General features: G+C 40.9%; 1 protein-coding gene across 1 annotated transcript in view; it reads left to right on the top strand.

Moving 5' to 3' along the window:
* The window catches only part of LOC124711456, a 98,004-nt gene that overhangs the window by 66,337 nt on the left and 12,082 nt on the right, over positions 1-19,585 (top strand). Inside the window, exons 2-3 of the mRNA XM_047241549.1 lie at positions 5,880-6,095; positions 17,889-18,080. Of these exons, the coding sequence (XP_047097505.1) occupies positions 5,880-6,095; positions 17,889-18,080 (408 nt within the window). The remainder of the gene's footprint in view (positions 1-5,879; positions 6,096-17,888; positions 18,081-19,585) is intronic.

Below are 19,585 nucleotides of genomic sequence, written 5' to 3'. Positions count from 1 at the left end.
CGCAGCTCGTCACAACGCCGGAACAAATTTCAGCGCAAATACGTGCTCTGTCTCTTTCTGCATTAATGAAATGTATATTAGTTATCCTCGTGAGCGTCCGCAGAAATTAATCTGAGAGGGGGAGGGGGCAACAAGACTAAAATTTCAAGAACACTTTTGATATCGCCTGTCACAAGTGGCTTCTAATCAGACTGCGTGCTTATGGAGTATCGTATCGGTTGTGTGACTGGATTCGTGATTTCTTGCCAGAAAATTCACAGTTCGTACTAATTGATAGATAGTTATCAAAACAGAAATGCTAGCTGGCATTCCCTAAGGAAGTGTTATAGACCCTCTCCTGTTCATAATATACATAAATGATTTAGGGACAATGCGATAAGCCAACTTAAATTGTTTGCAGATGATACTGTTATTTACCGTCTAGTAAAGACATCAGAAGATCGAGACCAGTTGCAAAATGGTTTAGACAAGATATCTGGTTGGTTCGAGAAGTAGAAATTAACCCTATATAATGAAAAGCATGAGGTCATCCACATGAGTACTAAAATGAATCTGTTAAATTTCGATTACACGATAAATCGCACAAATTTACATGCCATCAATTGAACTAAATACCTAGGAATTACAATTACTGATTAGTTAAATTGAAACGATCACACAGATAATGTTGTGGGTAAGAAGAAATAAAGGCTGCGTTTTATTAGTAGCAAACTTAGAAGTTGTAACAAATCCGCTAAAGGGACTGCCTACACACCGCTCGTCCGTCCTCTGGAAGAGTATTGTTATGCAGTGTGGACTCCTTACCAGATAGGATTGACAGGGAACATCGAAAAAGTTCAAAGAAGGGTAGCTCGTTTTGTACGATCGTAAAATGGGTAAGAGAGTGTCAAGCAACAGTTGAGGTGGAACTCATTAAGACAAAGGCGTTTTTCGTTGCGGCGAGATATTTTCGCAAAATTGCAATGCAAATATCTCCTCCGAATGCGAAAATATTCTGTTGCCGCCCACACACGCAAGATTAAATGATCAACGCAATTAAACAAGAAAAATCGGAGCTCTCACGGAACGATTTAAGAATTCGTTTTCCCTCCCGCTGTCCAAATGTGGAACGGCAGAGAAATAGTGTGAAAGTGATGCGATAAACTCTCTGCCAAGCACTTAGGTTTGAATTTCTGAATTGTCGTGCAGATTTAGACAGTTATCCACTTAATATTTGTGTGGTAGATAACTTCGATGCTTAAAAAATAAGCATATTTCAATACAATATGGAAAGTACATATTTGTACGTTATTAATACGAACATCGACGACACGTTTTAGATTGTACGATCTGAAATTATATCCTCATATGAGTAAAGCCAGGGTACCCGTCAAGGTATGAAATAAAGCTAGAAAATATTCTCACCAAATATATTCATGTTTCCGTAATGTCAGTCTCTTATAACGCTAAAATAAAAAAATTTGAAAACCTTGAAATTTCACCTAATTTTCCCCTCTTTCTAGTACAGAAAATAGTATTTTCGCTATTCGCCTGCTGCATTTAGGCCTAGGCCTATATATTTAATATAGATATTCATATATACAATGAAACACTGCAGAATCTACTGTAATAGCTCTGTCGCGTAAAAGCGAATGTACTCGTAGAATCAGCATGCAGTCGTTAGTCTTCTTTGCCCACAGACAGGCTAAATTACTGCAGTGATTATGTTTTGCAGCAAGGAGAGGGGCGCGTATTCAGTCTACTACTAATATGTTCATGTTGTGATGAGAATCTGCGTGTCGCATCCATCCTGATTGCATAACAGCGCCGAAAGTGGCGGTGCACTAAGGAATATGTATTGATTCCTAAAGTAGTAGTATTTCCATCGCTCTCGCCAACGTTACACCTGCAGTTTGGAGGGGTGTCAGACATCCACTGCCAGAAATGAGTGAGACTGTCTAGACCTCTACCGGCAACTACATGAACTGCCAGCTTAATAACTGGCGCCAAGACAAACTTTTAATTTCGACGTGTAAGCAAAACTTCACCCGAAGTTTCAATCCTCACTCCTGAAGAAGGTATGGTCTTGTGAAATATCATCAGTCTTTTTGAAACAACCTGTGCTCTTGTTAAAGAAGACGTTACGGCCATTTTAACGTTCCCTTCAGTGCAGCCTGCATAATGCTGAACCCAGAGAGGTTTTACAGCGGTAAGACACCTGACACGTATTCCAGAGGACTGTCTTGAAACACCTGTCTGACCATCAGGATTTAGGTTTTTCGTGATTTCCCTAACCACTTCAGGCGCATGCAGAGATAGTTCAGTTGAAAGGGTAGAGCCGAATAACTCCTCCATCGTTTCCTAATCTGAGCCAGTGTTCTATCCCTAATGGCCTCGTCATCGATGGGATGTTAAATCCTGCTTCTTCTCTCTACTAAAAAAAAGTCTGATGTGTATACTAATGCCAAACTCTGATGGCTCCTAGGCCTTCAGTACTCGCGCACGCTGTCCCAATTATGTCACATTTGTCTAGGTTGTCGGGCGACCTTTCAACGTTTACCGCGGTAATATTAACCTTGTGGCTAACTGAATCATTCACAAGAACATAATCACCTTCATCACTGTTGTCGGAATCCCTTGAAAACATGACCACCTTCCTATGTTTACAGGTCTAATAATGTCGCTGTCACTGTAATCGGTCTCAGGACCATAAAAACATAACGAGTATACTCACACAGTTATCCGGATCTTTATTCTCACTAGGAATGTCTGAGTAATCATCATCAGAAAACTCCGAAAGTATTTCAGATTCGTTCATTCCCTTCCATTTTCTAAAAGCAGGAGGAACCTAAAGACGAAAATAGTAACTATTTTCACTATCAAAATACAATCAGAATGCTAAATAAACAAAAAATATATGAAGACAATCAAGTTTGATGCTTTGACTACTAGTATAAACACCTAAATAAACGGAGTAATCAAAAATTTCGGGAATACATTTGTCTAGGTAACATATTTAAGTGATTAACGTTGCAAGATCACAGGTTACTGTATGCGCTAGCTAAGCCCTGGCAAATGTGAAATCTTGGTACATTAATAACGTAATCGCATGCATGCATTGTGTTGTATAGGTGCCGGATGTCAGTTTCAGGGATTGAGTTTCATGCCTGTTGCATCTGGTCCGTCAAAACAGTGACGGTTAATGCTGTTTGAGGATGATGGAGTTGTCATCCGACGACGCCCCATATGTGCTCGATCGGAAACAGATCTGGTGATCGAGCAGGGCAAGACAACATGCCGACACTGTATAGAGCATCTTGGGTTACAACTGCGGTCTGTGAGCGAGCGTTAACCTGTTGGAAAACGCCCCCTGAAATGGTGTCCGTGAATGACAGCAAAACAGGTCGAATCACCAGATTGACGTACAAATTTGAAGTCATGGTGTGTGGGATAACCACAAGAATACTCCTGCTGTCATGCGAAATCGCATCCCACACCATAACTCAAGGTATACATCCAGTGTGTCCAGCATGCAGTCATGTTCGCTGCATGCCCTCAACTGGCTACATTTTAACCAACAAACGAACATCACTGACATCAAAGCAGAACCAGCTTTCATCAGAAAACACGACAGACCTCCAGTGAGCTCTCGCTTGAAGTAACCAATTTGTAACGGTTCGCTGTGTCACTGTGGTGCATAGTGCTGTTCACATTGCTACTGCAGAGTGAGATAATTAAAGTTAAACCTTCAAAACGTTGTAGAAATAACACCACTGGTTAGACAGACGTCAAATTGCAACGGAATAATATTGGAGAATGGGGAAAACGTATGGCAGCGGAAAAAATAGTGTGAAAATTGGCGCTGTATGTGTCAGAATAGGTAAATCGAAACACCTATCATGCGCACGACCTATTGAAGTTGGTATAAACACGCCGGGTACACAGCTTTTCTTCCTTTCGTGTCTGCCACGTTCGCCATGACTGTCTCAATGCAGGATCAAGCTCTGCATGTAAAGCTGTATTACACGAATGGTGACCGTGCACACGTCGCCCTGCAGGAGTTCCGGACACTGAAGGGTTTGAAAAAAGGCGTTGATCCGATAACTGCCGTGGGTCTGGAGAAAATGATTCGGAAATTCGAAATGATGGGTACTTTTGATATGTAACCGGTAAAGTGAGGAAACGAATTGATTCGACATCAGTGGAAGCAGTGGCCACAGCATTGCAGGAGGAGACGAGTGGTGGTGTGCAAACGCTTAGTGCATGGAGAATTGCCCGAACATCGGACATACCCGTGAGCACGGTGCGTAAAATCCTACGAAACATCCTTCTTTGCTATCCATTCAGAATTACCCGTGTGCTCGAGTTGCTTCCTGTTGACCTGCCAGCAAGAGAGACCTTTGCTTTAGAATTTCTTGCTCGCATGGAAATGGACAATGACTGGCAGTGGAAGATTTTGTGGATAGACAAAGCGCAATTCCATCTGACAAGATATGTCAGTACACAGAACTGTCGAATATGGGCCGCGGAAAATCCACACTCAAATCAACCAGTACCACTTCATCCTGAAAAGGTCACTGTGTGGTGCGGGTTTACGGCATCATTTAACATACGGCCCCATTTTTTCGAAGAGACAGGCGTTTCCGGTCCTATTACTTGCACCATCATTGGTAAGCGTTACGAGTGTCTTTTGCGCGACCACATCATTCCAGCTGTCCAACAGCGTGGTTGTGTTTTAATGGGATAATTTTCGTGCAAGATGGCGCACCTCCGCATATTGCACATCTAGTTAAACAGCTGCTGAAGCACCATTTCGGAAATGCTGGAATTATCATCCGGCATTTCCCTACAGCCTGGCCGTCCCGATTACGTGATCTTAATCCGTGTGGCTTCTGGCTGTGGGGCTATTGGAAAGATGTGTTCAGTGTTCCGATTGCAAACTTAGCTGTATTGAAGGCACGCATTGCGCAACACTTCCTGAATGTGACTGCGGAAACACTTCGATCAGTTGTGGAACATGCTGTTTCTGGATTTCAACTTGTTGCAGAAAGCGGTGGAAAGCATATTGAACATGTTTTGCGCCAGCCACACAGAAATTAATAATCCGATTAGATTTTGATTCATGCTTTTCATGCGGTTTTTGGCCTCCGGACAACTAAAAACCAATGTGAGTGATGCCTTTTATACGGATTTTGGTCTCAGGACAATTACAAACCGATGTTTCCCATCCGATGTGATACGACCTTGCCGTGGGGGTGGGCTGACGTAACTAACCGTATCACACCTGTACACCCACGCACACTGAGTAGTACAGTTTGTTTAACATCAGACGTACACCTTAGGCATTGTGGTATGATTCATTTGTCATTTGTAGTCAACCGGTATTAAATTGTGATGCTTACAGCGCCATCTATTGCTACATTTTGTAACTATTTTTCTTCTGCCATACCTTTTCCCCCTTCGCCGATAATATTCCGTTGCAATTTGATGTCATTCTAACCAGTGATGTTATTTTTGCAGTGGTTTGAAAGTTTAACTTCAATTATAATCACCCTGTATTTAAAGCAAACCTGGTTTGCTTGTAGCGCCACTCTGATGCGACTGGCGCGGAATTCTAATAGATTTCATCTTACAGATGCAGAAAGACGCCTACCGACTTTCGCTTATGAGGCATAGCTCCTTCTTGGTGTTGAGATTTTCTTTTTCGTCACAGCAGATGGCATCTACAAATAGCATATGGAAAACACCAGTTAAATCGAGATCCCTTCGCAATATGTTAATCAGTAAGATACTACGCTGTTCCAGACTCATCTTTGTACCCAGGATATTGCATGTCAGTTGTTTCGAACTAGTGTACTAGGAAGCTGGTTTCTTACTGTGCGTCTCGCTTCCTTGCGCAGGTTCAGGCGGTGCCGACACCGACGGGGCTGCTCCCCGTCCCCAGCACCAAGCTGGAGCCGCCGCCAATCCCTCAATCGGCCGGCGACTTCAGCTGGGAAGACGTGATCCCAAAGATACCCGATTCCGACGAGATGGGCATTCCCAAATGGGGCGACGAGCCCAGCGAAGAGCTGCAGCCGCCCCCGGTCGGTGTCTCCGTCGGTTTCCAGCTGAACGTAAGTGTCTAGGCTTGTAAACAGCTCACAAAGAAGCATCACCAACTCGACCTCGTATTCTATGGAGGAAAATGCACACTTGCAAGATATCAGCTTCAAAATTCGATTCCGCACGAAATCTTGGACCGTTATACCGCTAATACACAGTTAAGACCAAGGGCGCTCATACCCAATGGCAAGGGGAGCTGCCCCCCCCCCCCCCCGGTATAACAAAAAGATTGTCAGAAAGTAGGCTAAGCTTTCGACCAACAAGGCCTTCACCGAAAATAAACAACATGCACAAACACACTCACGCAAAAGCAACTCACACACACTTGACCACAGCCTCTGGCTACTGAGGCAGGACTCAGTCTGTGTATTTCCGATGAAGGCCTTGTGGGCCGAAAGCTTACTTCTGACAGTCTTTTTGTTGCGCCTCTCTGCGACTCAGTATCTCCGCTATATGGTGAATAGCAACTACCCTTTTCATGGTTTAAAAGTCGGTATTAGGAAGTTTTCTAACAGGGTCGGAAATTGAACTTTTTTATACGTCATGTGGTACGTCACTATGCTGCCAACATTTACTGACAGCCGGCGGGGTGGCCGAGCGGTTCTAGGCGCTACAGTCTGGAACCGCGCGACCGCTACGGTCGCAGGTTCGAATCCTGCCTCGGGCATGGATGTGTGTGAAGTCCTTAGGTTAGTTAGGTTTAAGTGGTTCTAAGTTCTAGGGGACTGATGACCACAGCAGTTAAGTCCCATTGTGCTGAGAGCCATTTGAACCATTTACTGACAGTATAGTGTGTATTACACGCGCAAACAAAATTGACACTCGGCGCGATGGCTGATGGGAGCGACCGTAAAGGCAATTCCCATTTACAGTCGCTCCCATCAGCCACCGCGCCGAGTGTAAACTTTGTTTGCGCGAGGACTATGCACCCATGTATCACCAGTACACACGACGTCACGAAACCTTTCTTGTTTTCTCTCGAAATTCTAAGAAAACGTGCTCGCCATTCTACAACGCCCTCCCTGTCAACCAGAAATGTTCGTCTATTTCTACAATTTTGAAAATGAAACCCCATATTCTTCAAAATTTTCCAGAAAGTGGTTCGGTTCCCCGAGAAATTAATGTCTACATCCTCATTCACCGAATTGTAAAGCTTTGGAAGAGTTTTCTTTTAACGTCGTAATATTCTAAGAACTTTCTTTTCAACAAACGCTCATCAAAGTCGTCAAGACACTTTGTCTTCTTCCTCAGTCTCTTGTTCCTTGGTGTCACCATTTTCTGACCACTCCATCGGGTTTTCTTAACATCGTTCACAACATTGAACACTGTCCAATGTACATTCTCTCTTTCCTACTGCGGCTGCTGCTCTCTCGAGAGCTCTTTCTAACGGTATTAGCAATTTATTCCCGTTTTTCTTCTCGACAGTACTGAACTACGTTATTAATCAAGACTTTTCCGTCTGAGCGTGCTCTTGGATAATGTATATTTACGCGATCACTGTACATTTGAGCAGACGTTTAGAATACATAGCAGTAGGAACGCACTATGACAATGACGAGACTGCAATGCCGAGCCTCGTGAGTCGTTCGTGTACTGTCGAGTATTATCGGACGCGTTCGGTCGCGCCAGTCTGTAAACAAAACTTGCATCCCGCGTTCTGCCGTCGGCAATTGCAAAACAAACAGGTAATATATTTACGGGAGTTGCGCTATTGATCAATAGAAGGGCATTGGTTGTTTCTCTTGAGTACAAAAGTTCGCACTCTGGCAATAAGCGGGCGCAGTGGGGCAGAGCGTGTGACAAACAAGAGATAAGAGCAATTTTAAAAACTACGTCCAGAAGGTCATAGCTGCGTAATATCAGAATAATGTCCAAATTGTCGCGCGGGATCCATTTCTGGGGCTGAAATCTTGCATGTATGCTTTTTTCTCCTTAAAATACGAGGTCGAGTTGGTGGTGTTTCCTTGTCAGAGGGATTTTTTTACTCGGAGAGTACGCCGTAGGCCTACTGCTGACACGTACAAGTTAAAACTGTGTACCAGGCCACAACCTGACAAACAATCTATATTACTAAACCGCTATCCCGGAACCTAGTACCAGTTGCAGGTTGCCTACGTAACGGTTTCCAGGAACAACAAAAATTTTATTTTCAATATTTCACGTGATTATCCACTTATTATTAAAACTTTTAATATGCTGTCATAATCTAATCATTAACAGGTATAATGTTAACTCTAAAGTTTAACGCAATAACACAAATATTACAGTTAAAAACTGGGTGTTTGTCTTAAGGCAACGTAACTGACGGCGCTCAAATACTCCGAGTTTATTCATATGGTATTTGAAAATGGGAGCTCTCAATGACTTCCGATAAACTTAACACACAATTTGAAAAGTTAAAGAAACTTTTTCTCGCTGACGCACTCCACAAAAACGATGAAAGGAAAAAGTTGTATCACTTAGCTACCATATTTTCGCAATTTGTGCAGTCGAACTTCAGCATTAAGTGTGAAATTTTAATGTATTACTTATTCACTACCAAATGTACTCGCAACAGTCTGCGGACGGTATCAAGATATACCAATGAAAGTTCCTGCAAAATTATATAATTGTACGACACATAGCTCAGCAGACGTGATGTCACAAACACTGGCTGGTTGGTTTTGGAGGAGGGGACCAAACAGTGAGATCATAGGTCCCATCAGATTAGGGGAGGATGGGAAAGAAACTCGGCACGGGAAGAAAGTCGCCCGTGCCCTTTCAAAGGAACCATCCTGGCGTTTGCCTGAAGCAGTTTAGGGAAATCACAGAAAACTTAAATCAGGATAGCCGGACACGGGTTTGAACCCCGTCCTCCCGAACGCGAGTCCAGTGTGCTAACCACTGGACCACCTCGCTCAGTCATAAACACTAGATTTTGCCTCAGAGTGCAATTTACCAAGGCAACATTCATCCCAGTATTTCATAATGACAGCAGTTAGTGAGACCTCTAACAAACTTTAAATATAATTTCAAACCATTCCTAAACTCCCCTGCAGAGTGAAAATCTCATACTGAACCATCCCCCATTCTGTGGTTAAGCCATGTCTCCGCAATATCCTTTCTTCCAGGAGTGCTAGTTCTGCAAGGTTTGTAGAAGAGCTTTTATGAAGTTTGGAAGGTAGGAGACGAGGTACTGGCAGAATTGAAGCTGTGAAGGCAGACCATGAGTCATGCTTGGGTAGCTCAGTTGGTAGAGCACTTGCCTGTGAAAGGTAAAGGTCCTGAGTTCAAGTCTTGGTCTGACACACAGTTTTAACCTACCAAGATGTTTCAAGTTTCATTCCTAATCTTTTCCTCACTTACATGCTCAAATACTTAACTCATGAGCTCATTCATAAAGCAATCAGATGTTTTAGACATGGAAATTCATTCTTTAAAGAATTAGAGATGTACTGGTACCTACGTACCCTACCATTCCTTATCGTTCACAACTGCAGCTCACCGTAGGCTTCCCCTCATACTCTTACAAAGTCCCATTAGGGTTTCATGATTCTGCAGGACTAGCATTTACAGGAAAACATAGGGCTACGTGGTGGGAAATTTTTACAGTCTCAGTGTGAGGAAAGAAAATTGAAGACCTGTTAAATAATGATCAGTTTGGCTTTAACCAAAGGTACCTGAGAGGCAGTTCTCACATTGCACTTGATAATGGAAGCAGGGCTTAAGAAAAATCATGACAACATCAGATTTGTTGACCTACAAAAATTGTTTGACAATGTAAAATGTAAGATGTTTGATATTCTTAGGAAAAGAAGTGTAAGCTATATGCGAAATTTGGATAGTACGGTGCTGAATATGTACAAGAATTTAAAGTAACAGATGAGACTGGAAGACCAAGAACAAAGTGGATTAGAAATGGTATAAGAGATAAATGTATTCTGTCACCCCTGAGACATGTGTTCAACCACACTTACTGTTCAAACTGTAGGCATATATTGAAGAAGCAATGTTAGTAATAAAAGAAAGTGTCTGGAAAAAGTTGAAATTCATGGTGAAAGGATGTCATTGATAACATTTGCTGATGACATTGGTATCCTCAGTGTACACCAAGAAGGTCGCAGGAAATACTGAATGAAATGAACAATCTAATGAGCATACGTTACGGATTGTGAGTAGATCAAAGACAAACTAAAGTAATTACGAGTTACATTAAACAGTTTACTGGTACACTTGAGATCAAAATGGGGACCATGAAGCAGATGAAGTGAAATAATTTTGCTTCTATTATCTTGGGAGCAAAATTACATGTGGCAGTCAAACCAAGGTGGGCATTCCTAGGCAAAAGAAGGCTACTGGTACCAAACATTGACATTAACCCTGAAATTTCTGAGAATGTATTGTGGAGTGCAGCACTGTATGGATGTGAATCATGGACTATGGAAAAATTGGAGAAAGAGAGAACTGAATTGTTTGAAATATGATGCTACAGAAGTATGTTGAAAACAAAGTAAACTGACAGCATAAGAAATGAAGAGGTTCTCCTCAGAACTGATGACAAGAAGAACAAACACTGACAGATGGGAGGAGAGGATAAAAACTATACAGGAAGAAAGAGGTTTGAATGTATCCAACAGATAATTGAGGATGTTAGGTGCAATTGCTACTCTGATGTGGAGAGGTGGGCACAGGAGAGGAATGTGTCGTGGGCTGCATCATCAATCAGTCAGCAGACTGATCTCTCTCTCTCACCCCTCCCCTCCCCCCCCCCCCCCCACACACACACATACACACACACAAAGAAGTGATATCTGCATATGTTTATTTTTAGTAATTAGTAAGTATTGTCCAATATAGCGGAGATGATGAGTTACAGATAGGCACAACAGAAAGAATGTTCCAAATAAAGCTTTCAGCCCATAAGACTTTCATCAAAAATAGATGACTCACACACACACACACACACACACACACACACACACACACACACACACATACATACGTGTGCGTGCATGCATGCACACACACTCATGCAAATGCCTCTCACACACACATGACTACAGGCAACTGTAGCCATACTACCAGCAGCAGCACCAGTGCATGATGGGAGTGGGGACTGGATGGGCTAAGGAAGAGGCTGGAGTGGGGAGGGGTAGGCCTAGTAGGGGTGGCTCAAATAGCTCTGAGCACTATGGGACTTAACATCTGAGGTAATCAGTCGTAGTAGGGGTGGCAGAGAGTGCAGTGCTGCTAGGGAGTTCACAGGGACGAGGTGGAGAGGGTAGGGCAGCTTTGTGCAGTCTCTAGATGGAGAGCAGGGGAGAGGTTGGGAGAGCAGGTAGCGGAAAAGGAGAGAAATAAAAAGACTGGGGGTGGTGCTGGAATGAGGGCTGTATAGTCTGGAACTGGAACAGAGAGGCTGGATAGGTGAGGACAATATTATCAAAGGCTGAGACCAGGAGGGTTAGGGGAATGTAGGATATATTGTAGGGAAAGTTCCCACCTGTGCGGTTTGGAAAAGCTAGAATTTGTGGGAAGGATCCATAAGGCACAGGCTGTGAGGCAGTGACTGAAATGAAGGAGGTCATGTTTGGAACCGTGCTCAGCAACTGGGTGGTCCACTTGTTTCTTGACCACAGTTTGTCAGTGGCCATTCATGAAGACAGACAACTTGTTGGTTGTCATGCCCACATTGAATGCAGCACAGTGGTTGCAGCTTAGCTTGTCGATCACTGGTTTCACAGGTAGCCCTGCCTTTGATGGGATAGGTGACGTTTATGATTGGAATGGAATAGGTGGTGGTGGGAGGATGTATGGGACAGGTCTTGCATCTAGGTCTATTCATCTACATCTACATTTATACTCTGCAAGCCACCCAACAGTGTGTGGCGGAGGGCACTTTATGTGCCACTGTCAGTTCCTCCCTTTTCTGTTCCAGTTGCATATGGTTCGTGGGAAGAACGACTGCCGGAAAGCCTCCGTGTGCACTCGAATCTCTCTAATTTTACATTCGTGATCTCCTCGGTAGGTATAAGTAGGGGGAAACAATATATTCGATACCTCATCCAGAATTGCACCCTCTCGAAACCTGGACAGTAAGCTACACCGCGATGCAGAGCGCTTCTCTTGCAGAGTCTGCCACTTAAGTTTGCTAAACATCTCCGTAACGCTATCACGCTTACAAAATAACCCTGTGACGAAATGCGCCACTCTTTTTTGGATCTTCTCTATCTCTTCTGTCAACCCGATCTGGTACGGATCCCACACTGAGGAGCAATACTCAAGTATAGGTCGAACGAGTGTTTTGTAAGCCACCTCCTTTGTTGATGGACTACATTTTCTAAGGACTCTCCCAATGAATCTCAACCTGGTACCCGCCTTACCAACAATTAATTTTATATGATCATTCCACTTCAAATCGTTCCACACACATACTCCGAGATATTTTACAGAAGTAACTGCTACCAGTGTTTGTTCCACTATCATATAATCATACAATAAAGGATCCTTCTTTCTATATGTTTGCAATACATTACATTTGTCTATGTTAAGGGTCAGTTGCCACTCTCTGCACCAAGTGCCTATCCGCTGCAGATCTTCCTGGATTTCGCTACAATTTTCTAATGCTGCAACTTCTCTGTATACTACAGCATCATCCGCGAAAAGCCGGATGGAACTTCCGACACTATCTACTAGGTCATTTATATATATTGTGAAAAGCAATGGCCCCATAACACTCCCCTGTGGCACGCCAGAGGTTACTTTAACGTCTGTAGATGTCTCTCCATTGAGAACAACATGCTATGTTCTGTTTGCTAAAAACTCGTCAATCCAGCCACACAGCTGGTCTGATATTCCGTAGGCTCTTACTTTGTTTATCAGGCAACGATGTGGAACTGTATCGAACACCTTGCAGAAGTCAAGGAAAATAGCATCTACCTGGGAGCCTGTATCTAATATTTTCTGGGTCCCATGAACAAATAAAGCGAGTTGGGTCCCCCACGATCGCTGTTTCCGGAATCCATGTTGATTCCTACAGAGTAGATTCTGGGTTTCCAGAAACAACATGATACACGAGCAAAAAACATGTTCTAAAATTCTACAACAGATCGACATCAGAGATATAGGTCTATAGTTTTGCGCATCTGCTCGACGACCTTTCTTGAAGACTGGGTCTACCTGTGCTCTTTTCCAATCATTTGGAACCTTCCATTCCTCTGCCCCTCTACCTCTATTACAGGGGTATGAGCCAACAGATAAGTGGTTGTTACATGCCATCCAGGATTTTCCATTGTTTGTAAGTATTGTCCAAACACTTCAGTGTGGCAGTTTCAGGTGGGAGTGTTTTAAACTATGACTGTGTAAGATAATGAAAGATGTTGAGTCTGCAGTACCTTGTTTATGGCACTACTAACCTCCAAAAACAATTGCCTGTTGTCTGTTAGGTCACTGATTGCTTCTCTGCTTTTGAAAATAGTGAAGAGGTAACTCCAGGTTCATTATGAGATTTGAGTACAACTCCCTCCAAAAAGAAATGGCAATAACTATCACTGTGTATCATTTATGCTTTCCCAGAAGCACAAACGATGGTTGTAGGCTGCCAGTCTTTTGAGAGGGAGGTGGAGCTTGTACTCTGCACCTTTCCTCTCCCCACAGTAGTCTAAATTCTCATTGCCAACTCCTATATTAAAGGGTCTACACTATGATTCAGTCCCAATGAATTTACCTTAGTACCGGTATGCAGGGTTACAAGTCCACCATTTCATTTTGTATCTGAGGTGATACCAAGATTTAGATAACAAACAAAAATTTCCAACACAAATAAAAATGTGTCTGAATCACACCAGTATGGCTACCATCAGTGTTGGTACCATACAATTGTTTAAATGAAAATGAAGATCTGTCTCAAGTAACACACAGAATGTGTTAGCTTCTCTGTTGCTGTCATAGAAATCACTGCCTTTCTTCATCTGAGGCCACTTCTTTTGAAATTGTGGCTTGTGATGTCTTTGTTAGGATGCCAACTGAGCCATATGTCATAACTACAACCTGTGATTTTGCTTGACTTACATTTATATAACTTTGAGTCGAGCAGAAGGCCAATTACATGCAAGATTCAGTGCATTGTGATAAAAAGGACTGAAAACATACAAAAACACAAATCACTACAAAGTACCAAAATTAAAGTTAAGCAGAACACAGTTATTACAAATTTTAAATGACTGCATTCAATTTTGGGAGTATGAATCTGAAGTTGGATTTTGTGAAGGTAAAGTATTTTGAAAATTATCAGTGCATTTTTATTACTATTTTACTCAATTAAAAATCATGTTTTAAATGAAACAAGTTTTCTGAAATGAAGTACTTGACCTCCCACTTTGACTGAGATACCTCAAATGTTCCTAAAGGCCTCATAAGATAAGTAGAGCACCAGCTCTTGTCGCAGGCTTTGTGGGACTAACTCATGAAAGTATTCTGACAAAACATGTTGTGTCAGTGCAAATAAGAGATGATCCTGACTTTCAATAAAAGTTAGTCATAATTTCTGAAAGTAAAACCAAAAGTGAAAACTTGTGTTATGCAATGCAACCTTATGGAATATATATGTGGTTAGTTAAATGACAAGCATGAAAAGATTCAGTAATTTTAAGTAATTTTATGCTATACCTAACAGTGTTTGTTATGTTAGATGAGAACCAACTATTATTATTGAAAATTTAAATTATAATGAAAAAATAGCGTTTTTTCTCAAGCAAAGCTATATTTGTGAATTGAGTGCTTGCAGGTGGTCTTTATATAAAAATAGCAGAGGATTCAATAACACTGTATCACAAGTATTGTCACTCATAAAGAACTTTTTTATTGTAACCCCACTGTATAATTAGACTCCATCTATCAGATTTGGCAGAGAATGGGGAGCAGAAAGTGATGCGATGAAATATTGAGGTATATTGTGTGAAGCTTGTTCTGGTGGTTCAGTTGGTAGCATGCTGCCTGTGAAAGGCTGGTTTGATTCCCAGTGTGGCAAACAGCTTTGGCTTTACACATGTTTATGTTTTGTTTTGTTTGTTAGGTAGACTATTAATTTGCTCCTGGGAGAGTACGTGCTATATTGGTGTGCAAGGTGCAAGAAAAAACCTGAAAGTAAGGTCAGAGCATGATAAGGGACATTGCTTTGAGTAAAATCTGCCAGAGAACCATAGGCTGAAAATGCACTATTACGGAGCTTTGGTCAAAAAACAGTAACAATCAGCAATAAGTGTGTGGATGACAATACCCCATAAAGAGATTTTCGCAAGAGGTTTTGAGGCTACTCTGACCATTAGAAACCAGCAGTTGAGTTATTAAGCATAATAACTATTATTTGGGTGCAGTTAGCTTAAATTTACACACTCCTGTATGTGCAGGCTGATTTTTTTGTCAGTTCATGGCTGTATTTCCAATAATTATGTATTTTTGATTTATGGTTATTAGTCAAATTTTAACTGTAATTTTTTTATTATGCAAGTATGACTTGTGTGACCTGTCACTTGATTCCATATGCCCTACCCTGCTCTTCCATTATTATGATTTTTATTCACCTCATACATACCAAACTAAAACTTTGTCTCAGATCAGGAACTGAATACAGACACAAGTGTTCCATGGGCAGCACTCTACCAGTTCAGCCAGACAAAAATGCCTCAAAGTCTGATTCAAGGTTTCAGCTTCCACTAGCTCTTCTCCAATCCTTCCAGATTCCACATATTCACTCTCCAATAATTCTACAGGACAAGCAACTACAAGAGAATAGCTGTAGTCCGTCTTAGCTACAGACTCATGATTGTAATTAAGATTAAGCAGAGCATACACCACGTTCAGAGTTTCATTCAAATAATGGTCTCAGAATTGTAGTTTACAAAGAATTCATTTATAAATCAATGCAATGTATATTATGAAGTAAATAGGTAGTCAATAATATTACAGAAGCTATGGTAACTCTGTGTATCAGCTATGGTGTATTCTGCAAGTGGTCCATATATGGTACTTTGTCATCATATACCATTATGTGTATTTATGGTGTTGGGAGTCAGAAGAAGAGATTTACTGCCTAAAAGCTAACCTGAGACAGTGTAACATCATTACTGGCAACTAGGAACCATATATACTTGTTCACTAACCTTGAGAAGAGCCATTAACCTATTGGTAAGTAACACTTCCTAGAATAGGGTCATGTTGCTGTGGAAATGTGCACAAAATGAAAGATAAGGTTAGATGTAGGAACCACCACAGAACCTACAACGATATTATTTCATATCAATTTGTACACTGAAAACAGTAACTTCATGAGATCATCGCTCATGTTAAAGATCTGAACAATTGCAATAAACTATTTTATGAAGCAATATTGAATCAACAAATAAACACTGACTGTGGTGTCAATAATGTATCCCTGAGACATATAACTATAGAAAATACTTGAATGATGCTGTCATTACCATATGGAGCACATCATAATGGCACTGCAAACATTGGGACATGAGACAGACACCAAATTCCTCTACAAAAATGGAGTCAAGTATGACAGTGGGACAGACTGTGAGGCCTAGTATGGACTAGATGGCACAAGTTTGGGACTTCTATAAATTGCCAGTGGGAATGTCTGTTTTGACATCAGAGTTAACAGTAACTATAGAAGCACTGGAGTATCAATTAAACTGCACAGATGGCAATTCATGACGATGCAGTCCCATTCTTGATCAGTGTGAAATAAAGCACTGTGTGCTTGCCTATGTAACCAAAGACCCATCCATTTACATCCTGCTGGAATGTCCAATGCTTGTGACCTTTGTGGCACAAGGGGACAAGAGGAAAAGGACACCCCCATCTATGAGCCAACACTCCAACCTATGAATCAACATGATATGCAATGGACTTCACCATTCTGAATGCAATGGCTGCAGCTTTTCAAAGAAAACTGAGAGAAGGTGCCCACAGCTCACTAATGCAGCCAAGAGCAGGAGAAAACACCTCTGAGGAATGCAGTAGTGTAGCTCTTAGGAACAGAAGAGTAACAAAGAGTTAAAAAGAAAACAGAAAAGTAGCTGCAGTAAACTTGAATTTAAATCCAAAGTCAGATGTGAAAGGAATATTGAGTACTTAAGCCACTAAACTATTAATGAAAACAAGCTGAGTTGTTCAACAGCAGTCCGAAAGTGAATTACTCTGGTACACTGTCAACTTAATTTTGAGTCTCTGTGATACCTGAAGTGAGTAAATATAAGAGACTAAATGTAAACTATCATCATCAAGAAGAGCCTCACTTTACAAAACTGGTATTCATCATTACCTACCATCAGTATGTGCTCGACATAACTAATTATTAATTTCAGTGGCCTACAGCTGATCATTTCCACAAAACATTTGAGTACTTTTTGAGTATAGTTATCAAGATTTTACATATGCAGCATTAGGTCTCTTCTTGCACATTAATTTTCCATAATATAATTTGAGTTTTTATTAGTCTTAAGTGTTTAACACATTTGTTTAGTTATTTCTGATTATTCACGTGCATTCTGACTACTATTCCTGGGTGTATTATTGCAGTTAGTTAATTCCCCAATTTTGTGAACTTTTATTACTACTGATCTGTTGACAAGTGTATAGGGAGACATAACAGCACTACCCTGCAATAAACTTATACAACAATACAGAAGCTTCAGCCAAAGAGGTCAATGATCATTACCTATAATGAAGACTGAAACTCTGATTACATATAAACTATTATGTTATAGTTTCTAATGGATTTTATGACATGTTTGGCACTTTTCATATTTTACTTGCAGGACAAAGACTCTGCAAAGCCCATCGACATTGATGTGAAGTACAAAGAACAGAAGCTGTCTGCACCAGACAGCAAGCAGGCCCATCTGAAAGCCACTGTCCAACAGTTCCCCAAGAAGTACAGGCCCGACCTGCACAAAGCTGAGGGTGGTGCCAAGAAGAACCTGAGCCCAAAACCAGCAGCGCCAGAGCAGGTTAGTATGAAAAGATATGGGTCTACATATATCCTTCTCTATCTTACTCCCTTCTTTTTCCATATTCTTGTGTTTATATGTCAACTATTAAAATCTTGTACTAAGAAATGTATTGGAACATTCAGTGGCCTTGGATGTATCAGAATATATCCTTTTTCTACGTACAATTTTTATTCTTCATTCATCATATACAGATGATTCCATCATGACTGACAACCTTCAGATGTGCAGAGCAAGCCATACATTAACAAAAGAGAAGCAGCTCTCAGTAAATTTATCTGTATGCTACATTAACAGTAAACCATGACTGGTGATTATACAGATAAATGTAACATAGTAAATTACCAGGAAGGAAACTACTTTGGAAAATATTCATCTTCCTTATTAGCTATATAAAAGAGCTCCTGTTTACCATCCACTGGTAGCTTAATATTCACTTGGATATATTAATATTTTTTTCAAATAAAATGGTTATCTACATCTTTAACAATAATTATGCAATTTTACAATAAACATTGCTAGTTACCACATATTTAACCAGAATGTTCAGTCTGTTAATTGAAATATCAGATAATCTGTAGGAGTGGTAATGGGAATTTTTTTAAATTTTCTTTTGAATTTGTAGGACTTTCAATTTATCTCTTGATATTGGATGGGTGGTTGTCATAGACCTCTGCAGCAGAGTACATTTTTCCACAAATTATTCTCTCTAGATTTACACAGGGACAAAACAAGGTAAACTGAGGTTCTTGTTTACTTTAGTTATATTTTTCCTCTGCATATAGCAGTATCCTCCTGAAAGCTATGTGAGCTCATGTATGCAATAAATTTTCATTCAAAATTTTCCTGCAAGGAAGTAGCTCTTAGCAGAAAACATGGCTATTTGTTTTTAATAATTAGTGGCAGAGATTTTCCCCTTCATGTTGCAGGTAATTTATATTAATATAGAACTTGCAAAATATAATATATGTTTGTTTCTTGTAATTCTGTGTTCACATTTTAAGTGAGACATTACAATGAGTGTACATTATGTGCAGGGATTAAAAGGAAGACTGGTTTAAGTTGCAACAGTATTTTTTTGGATTACATCCGCTAAACATGGAAGGTGCAAGTAATTTTTTACAAACCATTGGTGACAAAATCCTGCAGCTTCAACATGAGATTGAAGTTTTAGAACAGTTGATACTGAGAAACAACAGCAAGATGGACACGACAAGATCACAAACTCCAGTGATAACTACAGCATCACGAGCTCACACAGGCATTGAAAATTTTCTGCATGCAGTTTCATTCTTGCCTTTGCCTAGGTAAACTCTGCCCATGCAAGAATATCGGCAGAGTGTCACATGCATTAACTTTTCCCTTCAAACTCAAGTTGTGGAAATAGAGGTACTGAAACAAGTACAGTTCATCTCTTTGTCCTGGACATCCTTCTCTTTTAATGGAAGACTTCACAGATTTCCATAGCTGCTCGATGTTCACTAAGATATGTAGCATTTTCTCTA

Source organism: Schistocerca piceifrons, chromosome 8 (genome assembly GCF_021461385.2).
Source record: "Schistocerca piceifrons isolate TAMUIC-IGC-003096 chromosome 8, iqSchPice1.1, whole genome shotgun sequence".
Classification (NCBI taxonomy): Eukaryota; Metazoa; Arthropoda; class Insecta; order Orthoptera; family Acrididae; genus Schistocerca; species Schistocerca piceifrons.
The sequence above is the reverse complement of the archived record's forward strand: the minus strand, read 5'-3'. Positions and strand labels throughout refer to the sequence as shown.